This window comes from Ciona robusta, chromosome 3 (assembly GCF_009617815.1).
Source record: "Ciona robusta chromosome 3, ASM961781v2".
In the NCBI taxonomy this organism is placed as follows: Eukaryota; Metazoa; Chordata; class Ascidiacea; order Phlebobranchia; family Cionidae; genus Ciona; species Ciona robusta.
The window spans coordinates 7,147,644-7,160,074 of record NC_143237.1 but is presented as its reverse complement, the minus strand read 5'-3'; the positions used below and the strand labels follow the sequence as shown (position 1 = coordinate 7,160,074).

Sequence of the window (12,431 nt, the reverse complement as noted above, 5' to 3'; positions counted from 1 at the left end):
ACACCTGGAAAAATGTAGAAAATGCTTTGTGTTGAGAAAGAAGGTATTATTTGTTCTGTGAACAAACAAAAGGAAAGAAGTTTTTAAAGGGGGCATTGTTTAAAACATGTTACACTATGAGGTGAAATAGCGGAAACATAACAGATTTTTTAAGTATAAATTAACTTATCATTTACCTAACATCAGACAGTTTAATAAAAATAGGTTTGTTATGAAAACACTTTCCTTTAATAACTGAACCATTTGTTTTAGGCAGTAAATTAATAAGGTCTTGGATTTTATTTGGTTTAGTAAAAGGAGTAGATGATTTTGCCATTCTTGCGGCTTCTCCTTGAAAAAAGTTTATTGCATTAAGACATCTGCATGAGCTTAATTGTGAGTCTGGATTTTGGTGAACTATGTTTAAAATTTCCTTTAGATTTTGCATTGGTGTGTGGTTTAATAGTCCCTTAGCTACTCCAACTAATTGCCATGTTTCTGTTTTGTCATTAGGTACAAGTTTCACTACTTTAAAACCATTTGAGCAAATTCTTTCGTCAGTAACTTCTTGGCTGCAACCAAAATCCATAGAAACACAAGTAGATAAAGTATTTAGGGTAGAAAACTCAGTAGGGCTTAGATTGCATTTTGTTATATCAATTGGTTCACAAGGGACACTTGTAAAAACATGATTTTTTATCATTTCAGTGAAAAAACATTGTTCTTGTAACCGGTGCAAGTTCGTTAAGTACAAACTATCCCCAATGCTAATGACAGCACCTCTGTATTCCAGATCAGTAATTATTCCAATCACTTTAGCTTTAGATAGTTGAGATAATCCGGAAGTCCGTGTTTCCCTTAGAAACCACATTAGACTAAATGTTAATGGAAATTCTGTTGGGCCTTCTATCAAATCATCTTCTGTTGATGGCATTGCACTATTTCCACTACCCAAGACATTCTTAGACATTGTGTTTAGGTTTATAAAAGAGTTTCGGAATTTTCTCCTTTCTTTTGAAGATGGTTTGTTCATTTTTGTTGCTGAACGTTTGTGGTTATCGTATTCTGCACATGCAACGGAGACACAGTCTCTTCTCATGCTTGCTGATGCATTCTCCCAGTCCAAACCTTTAGCACTCTCATTCAAAACATCAAACACGGATCTAGGTTTCTTTACTGAAGTCTCATGGCTCAAGCTGCTTGAAGGGGACAGAGACACCGAAGGTCTCTTCACACCAGTACACATCCTCACAGGTTGAATATATGACCCATTTTCATCAGTAGCTATTCTCCCTCTACTCCAACCAGAAGCACTGACATTTTCTCCATGCTTTTTATTTGAAATATTAAGTTCATGGTGACTAGACTCCATAGCAGCAGTATGTTCATTTTCAAAATCTGAGTTATTTCCAATTTTAGAAATAGGGTTTACTGTATGGTCATTGGACATATCTGAATGATCTACATCAATTCTGCTTTGCATTGAAGCATCTGGTGTAAGTTTTTGAACGACATGATCATTTTGAGCAGGTACTTTATCATTTCTGTTACAGTTTTGTTGAAGTATATTTTGTTCTTTTTCACCCTCAGTACAGCTAATACCTAATGTATGGTTACTTACTGAATTACATACTGTAGGGTCTGAAATCGTTGCAACAGGTTCAGGTACTGCTGTACATTCATTGTCTGTATTTGTGCTCAAGCAAGATTGAGATATCAAATCAAAGTCAGGAAAAATGGGCGCGTTTGTGTTGTTTAGCGTACTTTGGAGTCTGTAGTCTTGTGATTTTGTGTCATCTGTCTCAAACAATGAGCAAGAATGTAAATGCATTTCTTTACTACCAGTGCAGGTTTCTAGGGTTTGATGCAAATTTTCTTCTGTTGTTGTAACTTCTGTTGTTGTTCTTCCTGCATGTGATGAGAATTTTCCGTCTGTTGTTGTAACTAATCTATTTTGACCTGAGTTACTGCTGCCATTTGTAGTGTTATCCGTCTGTAGGTTTAAATTAGGTTCAAGCAGATTCTCAACTAGTTTAAGAACTTCTTCCTTCAAAGTTAGCATGACTTGGGTTTTGTTGGGATTAACATTTACATCCACTGTATCAGTTGGAAGGGTGATGGAAAGAATTGCTGTCGGCCATCCTAAAATATAAAATAATTTTTAGGGTGGGACAAAAAAATTGTTAAAATATATCAGTATGTAATTTTTTAATATATATGTATAAAAACGATTAGTTAATCGGTGTAAATAGATGGTAAGGTTAGGAAATCATATGCTTTAAACCATGTAACCTGTAAGCTTACTAAAACTTTAAAACTAAGCATTTTTGAACAAGAGGAATTTTAAATTAGCGATAGGCTACTTTAATTTGATGACAATAATATAGGTGCATTTAAGAATTCTATACCTGATTGATTATTCTCTTTTTCACTGTCCCCTTTTCCGAGCATCTTTTTTATAGTTTTATCAATCTGTTTTTCTCGAATTGGTCGTTTGTTAATAAGCACATAACATCTGTCACATGTTCTTCTTAAGATGACTTTTTTCGGAACAAATGCATGAATAGCAACAGTTTTTTCGCAGTTCTGTACCTTTTTCTCCTCCAAATTCTGTGAAACTGCACTTCCCAAAACATTAACCACAGCCTCACTTAAGGTTTTGCATGCTGGCTTCTGCCAGATAACAGTTTTGTTGTGACTGAGGCTAAGATGAACTGAAGGATTAGCAAGTGCATATGCAATAAGCATGTCTTCTGTTAGTTTGAGTTGCTCCTTGCGTTTTTTAGAGTTGGCATAGTAACTTTTTCGGACAGGTAAATTTTTAAAAATGTTCGAAATCACAACAGTTGTTCCTTGACCTAAATGAGAAGGTCGTGAAAGGGATATACTTCCCTTTGAGTCCAGTGTGTAAGCAGTGCTATATGCATCGTCCCTTGTTTTTGTTGTAATGCAAACATCAGAAACTTCACATGCAGAGCTGAGGGCTTCTCCCCGAAAACCGTATGTCAATAATGATAGCAAGTCTTTGTCAGTGCGTAACTTCGACGTGTAATGCCTTTGCGCCGCATATTTCATTTCTTCTGCTTTAATTCCACAACCATTATCCCGAACTTCGATTTTTTCAAGCCCAAAATCGACCAATTTGACTTGAATCGACGTTGCACCGGCGTCCAGTGCATTCTCAGTTAGTTCTTTTACGACGTTACTGACACTGGTTGCTACTTGCGCACTTGATATAAGTTTAGATGTTTCTGAAGATAACTTATGCATTTCTCCAGTTCGACTACACAGTTGCTAAAACCGCCCCTCCATACCAAAAACTCACCAACTCTGCCATATTTCAAGCATTCTAAAATCGTAAGCACTCGAGTCAACGTTTCCAAACAAACACAAGTGACTTCTAATACCGAACAAAGCATAAGACACCACACAGCGTCAATACCTTTTGTTAGGGTAAAGTCCCTGCATTTTTTAAAAATGCTACCGGGGTACCTTTAAACTGGTAGCTGGGGTACTATGGCACAAGAAAAATCAAATGGCATTAAATTATTATATTTTAAAATGTTTATTAAACTTTTAAGTTTGTATTGTGTTGAAATAAATTTACACTGTCGTATTTTTATGAAACTGATTACGATAAAAAGTATCCACATTTTGTTAGTACAGATTCAAAGAAAAAGAAAACAATTATGTTGCGTTTAATATACACAAATAGAGCGCTATTTTAAATGTAAAAAAGTAAATCTTGGAAGACATGCTTATATGTAAGGTATGCTGCAATAAAAATGTTGTCGTATTGCTGTTTATCTTATGCAATTCACTTATCCAATTTTGGCAACAGCTTTCGTTTTTATGCACGTAACCTATGCATCAATTGTCTTTTAAAATCGCCTTGTACTTAACGGCGTAACATCGCAGGTAACGAAGCACAAAAGCAGTGGCAATATGATGCAGCAAATTAATAATGCGGCAAGGACAAGCATGTCAATGAGAATCCAAGTATCTGGTTTTCAACACTGTCTATGAAGTTTATCATTCTTGACACTAGAATAAAGAACGTAGTGTTGGTCACATCATACCTTATTACCATATTTAGGTACAACTTTATTCGTAATGAAGTAGCGTGGGGGAAGGTAGGACACCTTTTCATTCTATTTTCTCGTTCTATTTGGTAGTAAACAATGAAAATTCAAAAAGATTATAAAACAGTATCTTTACGACACCCGTTAGATTGGTGTTGGTTTTTAAAACACGGTCAGAATATTTGGTTATTATGTGCTAAAAGTGTCCCATCTGTCTCCACCCTACTAAATATATAAACAGTTAAACTAAAAAATCACCTATACTAGTTTGCTGCACAAATGTGCGGTAACCGGTAAGCGGCACGACGTGTATGAAATAGCATACACAGGTTGTACTCACGCTATACGGGAGAATAAACAAGTTTCCCCTTATTTATTTAATCTTCTGTCGTTTAACAATTTGTAGGTACTGACCGGACGTGGCATCAGTTCGATTTGGGTGGCATCCGTAATCTCGAGGCCAGCGTTGTTACGCTTGCTGCTCTGACTTTGTTGCTTAAACTTAAAAATGCCACATCGACGTGATACGAACTTTTTGACCTGCTGAGCGACCTGGGGAAAAAAGCGTGATTACACATTACATTGCAAAGTTTATACTTTGCAAAATATAGCCTCAAAGCTTACCGAAGCACATCGCTATAGCGGTCTAGGCAATACATTAAATGGGAACTGAATCCGTTCTAATGCTCGACCACTCACGAGTAAGCCATATTAATAAAGGTTTAACGTCCTTTAATAGCGGATTTAATATCGAAAATAGGCTACTTTCGTTGGGAAAATGGTGGAAACGCCTTTCTTAATATCCTTTCGACAGAATGAGGTTTAGACAAGATTGCTTACGTTATACGACCAACCTCCTCGTGGCAAAAACAGAAGATGATAGCAACAGCAAAACCTTGGAAGCTGCTTAAGACGTTGGTGATGTAAGACAACACTCTGAGCACAGACGCGTTTGGAATGTAGAGGGCAATAGTGAGCAGGATGTGTTGTGAGCCCAGCAAAGGAATAAGCACCAATGTCGCTTTAATCGCTCCTCTGTATATTCAAAACTGACATTACGTCATCTTGATTTAAATGGTTTTGCGTATACGCCCGAAGCGGGCTGTCAAAATTTATATTTATTAATCAAATTAGCGCATACGGGGATTCAAAAAGATGGCACGCAGTAAATCTTTAGTGCCAAGTATATAGCAATAAACGTTATGAAGTATATAGTAGGATGGAGGGACATATTTTACCTCTATTTTGTCGTTCCATGTGGTAGTAAACAAGGAACATTTAAAAAATTATAAAACTATATCCTCTTGACTCTCATAGACCGTTGTTAATTGTTTAAAACACGACCAGGATATTCGGATATTATGCGCCAAAAGTGTCCCATCTTCCCCCATCCTACTATATAGTAGATTGGGACGAGATGGGTATGTTTTCATTTTATCCTTTCTTTTGGTAGTAAACAAAGAATATTTATAGAATTAAAAAAAACCCTAGCCGCTACTCCAAAACAACGCGTTGTTATTAATTGTTAAAATCACACGATAAAGGAATATGGGATATTAGGTGCTAACACTACCCATCTTACTTACCTCACAGTACTATATGAAATGTGCGCATTGATTGTATACACTTTATGTTAAGACGCACTTGACGCGCGAAAGATATCTCATCGGATGAGGATGTGCTCCATATTTTAATTTTCGAATACACCAGGGGGTTGTTTTGGCAATGTGTCGATATTAACGCTACGCCCAGCAGGCGGGAAATTTCACAGATTTACATATTGCAATTTAAAATCAGTCCCACTAAAATCCATTAATCATTCCAACCTGGGCGAGAATTTTCCGACTAAACGTAGTTTTCTGTATACTGCTTGTGTCAGCAGTCAAGGCGTTAATAATTTATAGGCGCTGCATTAACGGGGCAGGCTTCTAATTAAGCTTACATGTATCTCTGGATGTTGTTTCTGTTTGCTCGAAGTTTCGACAGCAATACACGAAGCAGGTTCATCAGAATGATGAAGTTGATCTGCAGATGGGCAGTAAATCAAGCGGTTTATATGTATTAGGGGACGAACGAGATCAATTTTATAGCAATTGTTTGGTTTCTTTATTGTTAATTACTACGTTAGACCTTTGTGAGTTGGAGATATAATTGCAAGCTGTTACGGTATAGGTTTTTTTTCTGGACACTGTCCACACGCGCTAAGCCAATATTAACTCAGTTTCTCACGGGTCGTTATTTTCCTATCGGATTATAAATCAAGACCCACGGGATTAAAATGAAATGAATTTAAACTTTATTGACAGAAACGGGCCTTTAAATGCTATATTAAAATCGACGATCCATTATAATTTCCACGCGTGTACTGCGGTCACAGCTACCATGCACGGCCCAACCAGTAACATAAAAAATTGATCCCACTTACCACAAGAGCGATCGCGATAGGACCATGGATAATGTAGGCTGCATCTGTGGTTGGAGTCGCCCAGCAGCTGAAAGTTTGACGTCGTTACATGGCGAATAAAGATATAGTAGGATGGGGGGAGATGGGACATCATTCTATATTTTTTCGTCCCATTTGGTATTGAACAAAAAAGATTCGAAGAATTATAAAATCGTAACCTTACAATAACTTCTATAGGATGCCCCATCTTACTCCACAGTACTATATATCCTACATGGCTAGTTTTTAAAAACGTGACTATTTAAAAAACTTAAAACACCGCAGCGAAAAGACTATAAAACTAAGCGAGGTAATAAAATAAATGTAACCTATTTATTCCTGCGTGGTGGAACAATCGTTATAACACGGGTGTTCTGTTTTATGCCTCCTGTCCGCTTACGAGTTACTACATGTGTAATTGCGTTTTTTTAGTTTTTTTTATATTTCCTATGCATGACTGGCAGTTTAGATAGCTCATACGGGACCACAATTAATGGGTTAATACATCTGCCGACGTGTCTTTTCCAAGGACACATACGGTCAAAAGCAGCGGAAAGCTTTAAACCCGATGCACGAATATATAGTAGGGTGGGGGAAGTTCAAATAATTCAAATAAATACAATTCCGTATCCTTACGACTCCCATAGACCGTTGTTAATTGTATAAAACACGATCAGAATATTTAGATATTCTGCGCTAAATGTGTCCCATTTCCCCCACCCTACTATACCAAATAAAAGTAAATTACACAACAAAATATAAACATGTAAAACCAATGTTAACTGAGCATGTTAAATATCATGAGACAAGACATCACTCTAATTACGACTGACCTGCTGTCGTCCAACACAAAGCGAGTAACGACATAGAGTAGCAACGATAGTGCCGGGAATCCTTTGGAAAAACAATTTTCAACAATTGAAGATCGATATAACTTGTAATATTATTTCGGGCCGAGGCCGTTTCGGAAATAGAACGCAGCCAAAATGACAATAAAACCGGATAAAAGGAATTCGCTTAAATTGCATTTGATTTCTGATCAACATTTTGGAGCGGTGAAGTTTATTTTCGACTTAAACTCCCAACAGTAAAGACAACTTATCGACCAACATCATCGGATCAAAAACATTTTTCGGAAAGTCGAAAGAAGACGGTATATATAACTTAAACGTAAAATTGAATTTGAAATCCTAATGTTTTATTACTGAAACTTTTCGCCTATTTAAAAAGTTATAATTGAGTTAAAACGGTTTGTATTTTCATTCTCTTCCATACTTCCCCATTTGGTATACACTAGTAAGCAAATACTTTTACAGAAGTGTATAACCACATCGTTAACTCAAAAAGGACATCATCAACCACGATTAAGAAATATGGGATATTATTTACAATTTCACTCTTAGCATTTTAATTACTAATTTTGCAGATACTCTTTTGACTTTAACATTTGTATGTGTAAAATAAATAACATAGTCTGTGGTTGCGATAATGGTGCTGGTTATAACACGTATAACACGATAATGGTGCTGGCGTATATACTCGCAAAATTTGACCTAATGGCGGTCGTCACAAAGCGCACGCTTGCTTAAACCGAGGACCCAATTTGATTACTGTACAAAACAATACTAAACTAATTAGAAATGCATGTATAAAAGCACTTACCCCAGCCTAGGCCTGTGTAGATGAGCAGGTTCTGTTTCTCACGAAAAACCGACACAACTACGAGTGTATGAAGGTAGACCCCTTCACACAGCATCCAGAAATAGTTACTTGTTTCTGTGTATTGGTGGATCGCGTGCAGAAACTTGCAATAGACCTGCAAAGAAACGGGGAACTAAATATGTTGTAAATAAATAAATCATGAAAACTGAAAGAAGAAGTCCTTTAAGAGCGTATTAACCGAGCATTTATGAAGCGTGTGAATAAATTTAAAGAGACTGTATAATTATATAGAGTAGGGTGGGGAAGATGTGACACCTTTTAACTTTATTTTCTCGTCCCATTTAGTAGTAAACAAAGAAAATTTAAAGAATTACAAAATTATATCCCCACGACTACCATAGACCGTTGTTAATTGTCCAAAACACGATCAGGACATTTGTATGTTATGTGCTAAAGCTGTCCCATATTACCCCACGATATATACTCTCAAATCGTTCTTTAGCAGATATAGGTTGTCAAAATTTTTGTACCTCGAAATGTTTTCAAGTCTTTAAAGATCATATGCAAGACGTATTACCTGGCTTACTCCTGGTATTGTGTGGGAATGCAACCAAAGAACGCTTGCAAGGGCATTTAGGATGTAAGAAACGAAGAGATGCTTGTGCATTGTCACGCGCTGACACTGAAGGGACCTGAAACACGACGCAGAGCTCGGTTCAAATCCAATATCACGTCAATAGCATGCCAATAAACCGGCTCATTAATATCGAAGATGGGCGGCAAAAGTGATATTGGTGGGCTCGTTTAATAAGCTAAATCTTGTAGAAAATAATAATGTATTATTATTAAGGCGGGATTTACGTTCTCGCCATAATTTGTGGCTGTATCATTATACAAATCAAACTGGTATCTATCTATACAGAAATGAAGACATGTTTAATATACGGTAAGGTGGGAAGATAGGAAACCTGTTCATTTTATTTTCTCGTCTAGATTAATAGTAAACACAGACCATTAAAAAAAAATTAAAACCGTATTTTCACAACGCCCCATGGACATTGGTGTATGGAAGTCATATAGGAATACGGTTTTATAATTGTTTGAATGGTATTTTATTACTACCAAATGGAAAATAAAATGAAAAGGTGTCCTATCTTTTCCCACTCTACTATTAGGCCGAATATGCAATAAAATAATCTACTATTAGCATGTTATGATTAAAAAGTCACCAATCGAAAAAAAAATTAACTACCATTTTTTCTAAAACGCGGAATTTACGGTCGCTCCATAATTGTGGCTTCTATATTTTGTAATACCATAAATAGGACTCCGTATAAAAACACACCAATTGTATAATTTATAAAAACTAAAAAAATGTAAAAATAAAAATACAAAATGAATTACCTGAAATGGAAGAAAATAAACAAAGCCACAAGCAATGTTATCATCGAAACTGAGTAACCAGAAATCGCCAAGCGATATTTGGCCCAAACAGCCTGCAAATTAAATTCATTAAAGTCGTGATTGAAATAGATTTTGATATCAGTCATAAATGTCACTCAAAAACTTATTAGGGCAGTATAGGTATAATTGTATCGGTATTTTTGACTCTTTCGTAGAAAACTTATTGTAGAATTACTGTTTGTCGTATGCTAAAAGACAAGAACTGTGTTAGAAAGTAAAATAAATTAACATTGATTTTAACACTTTTAATATTGTAAAATAGTTTCGGGTGACCTTTACCACCATTATTTTATAATGCTGTTATATTTACATATGGGGAAGCATTCACAAGTACAATTAAGTGGAGTAAGAAGGCAGCAATTAACGCTCGTGTATTTAACAACGCTCTGTTGATTAGTCTTAAGGATACGGGCATGGTTTAATATTTTCTGTTTACTATTACACTAGACGTTAAAATTGAACAAAAACAGTGACCATCTTACAACAACTTACAAAAATATCCAAAAAATATTCACCCACAAAGTTACATATGCTGTGCTAATTCGTAAAGTGGGCAAAGAGATGTATATCTTTAACTATTTACCAAAATGGGATACCCTTTCATTCCATATTCTCGTCCAATTTGGTTGTAAACAAAAAACACATAAAGAATTATTAAACTGTATGCTCTCGGCCCCCACATGCCGTTGTTAATTGTTTGAAACACGATCAGGATACTTGGATATTACGTACTAAAGGTGTCCCATCTTTCCCCACCCTACTATATGAAACAGAACACCCGTGTATAGCGACTTCCCTGGCCCTTACATTCATTCAATCATTTTTTTTGGTAAATAGTTAATTCAAAAAGAGAACCTCTTGGCCCTTTTGCAGTTGGCAGCGTGAGTAGTTCGTCCACTGGTATTGTGTAGTAGGATAACGGAACCATTCGCCATTAGCTTGGCACGGACGTACAGCAAACTCTGCGAGAAACAATTGTCGGTTGGAATAAAAATCAAACTGTTATTAGACCGACATAGCTTATGGTAAATGAATGTACGAAAATATTACACATCTTAAACTGCTTATACCCGCTCGTATATGCGTTATTTATATAGTTTTGTAAAGAGTAAAATAGGATACCGTTTCCACCTACATTTGATGTTTTATCGTGTTTTGTTTGAAAAAATAACAACGCACTTTTATATAGTCATGGGACTATGGTCATATACAACAATTATATTAAATTCGTTGTTTACTATCAATTGTGAGAAGAAGAAAAAATGTAAGCGTGTCCCATCTTACCCCGCCCTACAAAATCCGAAATACCTTCTGTGTTAAATCTTGGTAGGTAAGATGGGCAGTTCTGCACAGCTTCTTTGGAACTCTGGGTTGGTGGCCAACACGCATAGCCGTCCCATATTGCCCCACAGAAGCTACCTGCAAATTATAATTGCGCTTTAAAAGTTGGAAAATTCGCAGCAACGGTTTTTGCTTGAATATGATGCGACCGTATAGACGGCGATTAATTTTTAATAGAAATTTTAATACGGATCGATCAAATGGGATTTAAATAGAAGGTTATTAGATTATTATATGAAGCAGTCAGTAGCGCCTAGCCCATATACCGCAAATAGGAAATAAACAAATAAGAAATAATTGCCATTACCACACCTGAAATTAGAAATGTTAAAAAAATCTCTCGCGGCGTAAATTGTTATAAAATCGGCGTCGGAAAAAAACAAACAAATTCGTTTGACTTACTATTTCGTGAAATATTTAGATTATCCACAAAGCAATTAAACTGTTGTCGCGTAAACTCGAAGTTGTACATTTTGTGTACTTTGTATTCCAAACACCTTATCTATTCGCCATTAGAAGAGTAAAACTAAAACCTCGTCTTTTCTTCGAAAAGCAGCAGTTATTTGAGGAAGCCAAATCAAGACTGATGTCTACCCTTGACGACCCACACGCTTCTTCAAACGATTTTTTTCTTTTTTTTATTTCTGCAATCGATTCTGTTGCAACCGCTTCTGGTTTGCTCTGGATTTGTAACCGTAGAAAGTAGATTACGTAAGGTGTTTTGAAGACGGCGAGCGTGTTTTTAGTTATTCTCTTGATTTTCTACGGTAAATCAATGACAAAAACGGCTAAAACATGATTTAAGTAATTGCTGAAAATGATAGGCCAATGTATATAGCAGGGTGGGGGAAGATGGGACACCTTTTCATTTTATTTTCTCGTCGGCTTTAATAGCAAACAAAGAACATTCAAAAAATTATAAATCCATATTTTTGCGACTTCCATAGTATTCAATTGTTTAACATTTTTTTTAATTGTTTAAAACACGAGCAGACAATTTTGATATGGTAGGATGGGGGAAGATGGGACACCTTTTTATTCTATTTTTTCGTACATTTTGGTAGCAAACAAAAAACATTCAAGGAATTATAAAACCTTGTCCTCGCGACTTTCATAGACCATTGTTAATTGTTTAAAATACGATCAGGATATTTATAAATTTCGTGCTAAAGGTGTGCCATCTTCCCCCACTATATTATGTGGTAAACCGGTCTTCCCCCGTCCACCTATATTCAATAACGGAAACCCACACATTTCCCTGTTTAAATCAATTTTCCCACACCGACTACGAAAAAAAGTGCGGCCATCACATGCATTCTTATCCTTGTGTGTCTCGTTACACGTCTTTGGTTTATTCGCACAGGTAAATCCAACGCGGACACGGCAATGCGATTTAAGCCTTTTTTAAGGCGCTTATACCCGAACAACTAACACTTGTACACCTGTTCCCTTGTACCTTA

At 36.2% G+C, this 12,431-nt stretch overlaps 2 protein-coding genes across 8 annotated transcripts; both read right to left on the bottom strand.

The window, feature by feature from the left end:
* Positions 1-4: 4 nt before the first annotated feature.
* On the bottom strand, positions 5-3,396 carry LOC149738717 (PMS1 protein homolog 1-like). Its single transcript, XM_089874333.1, has 2 exons — positions 2,388-3,396; positions 5-2,121 (listed from the first exon to the last, which is right to left on the bottom strand). The coding sequence occupies exons 1-2, from the start codon at positions 3,247-3,249 to the stop codon at positions 173-175; spliced, it is 2,811 nt and encodes a 936-aa protein (XP_089730459.1). The 5' UTR covers positions 3,250-3,396; the 3' UTR covers positions 5-172.
* Positions 3,397-3,525: 129 nt separating this feature from the next.
* On the bottom strand, positions 3,526-12,340 carry LOC149738716 (calcitonin gene-related peptide type 1 receptor-like). Of its 7 annotated transcripts, none has more exons than XR_016384588.1 (12): positions 11,374-12,340; positions 10,915-11,049; positions 10,486-10,592; positions 9,571-9,662; positions 8,744-8,858; positions 8,167-8,320; positions 7,338-7,398; positions 6,487-6,553; positions 6,004-6,086; positions 4,902-5,110; positions 4,476-4,613; positions 3,526-4,023 (listed from the first exon to the last, which is right to left on the bottom strand). XR_016384588.1 is itself a non-coding variant. In XM_089874386.1 (12 exons), exons 1-11 carry the CDS (start codon positions 11,441-11,443, stop codon positions 4,487-4,489), a joined length of 1,206 nt encoding a protein of 401 aa, XP_089730512.1. In that variant the 5' UTR covers positions 11,444-12,340; the 3' UTR covers positions 3,526-4,023; positions 4,476-4,486. The 7 variants fall into 7 exon arrangements, 4 of the variants coding, with proteins under 4 accessions (XP_089730512.1, XP_089730509.1, XP_089730511.1 ...); XR_016384589.1 differs by having other exon boundaries at positions 4,916-5,110; XR_016384587.1 differs by having other exon boundaries at positions 4,402-4,613; positions 4,902-5,096.
* Between the last annotated feature and the right edge of the window lie 91 nt (positions 12,341-12,431).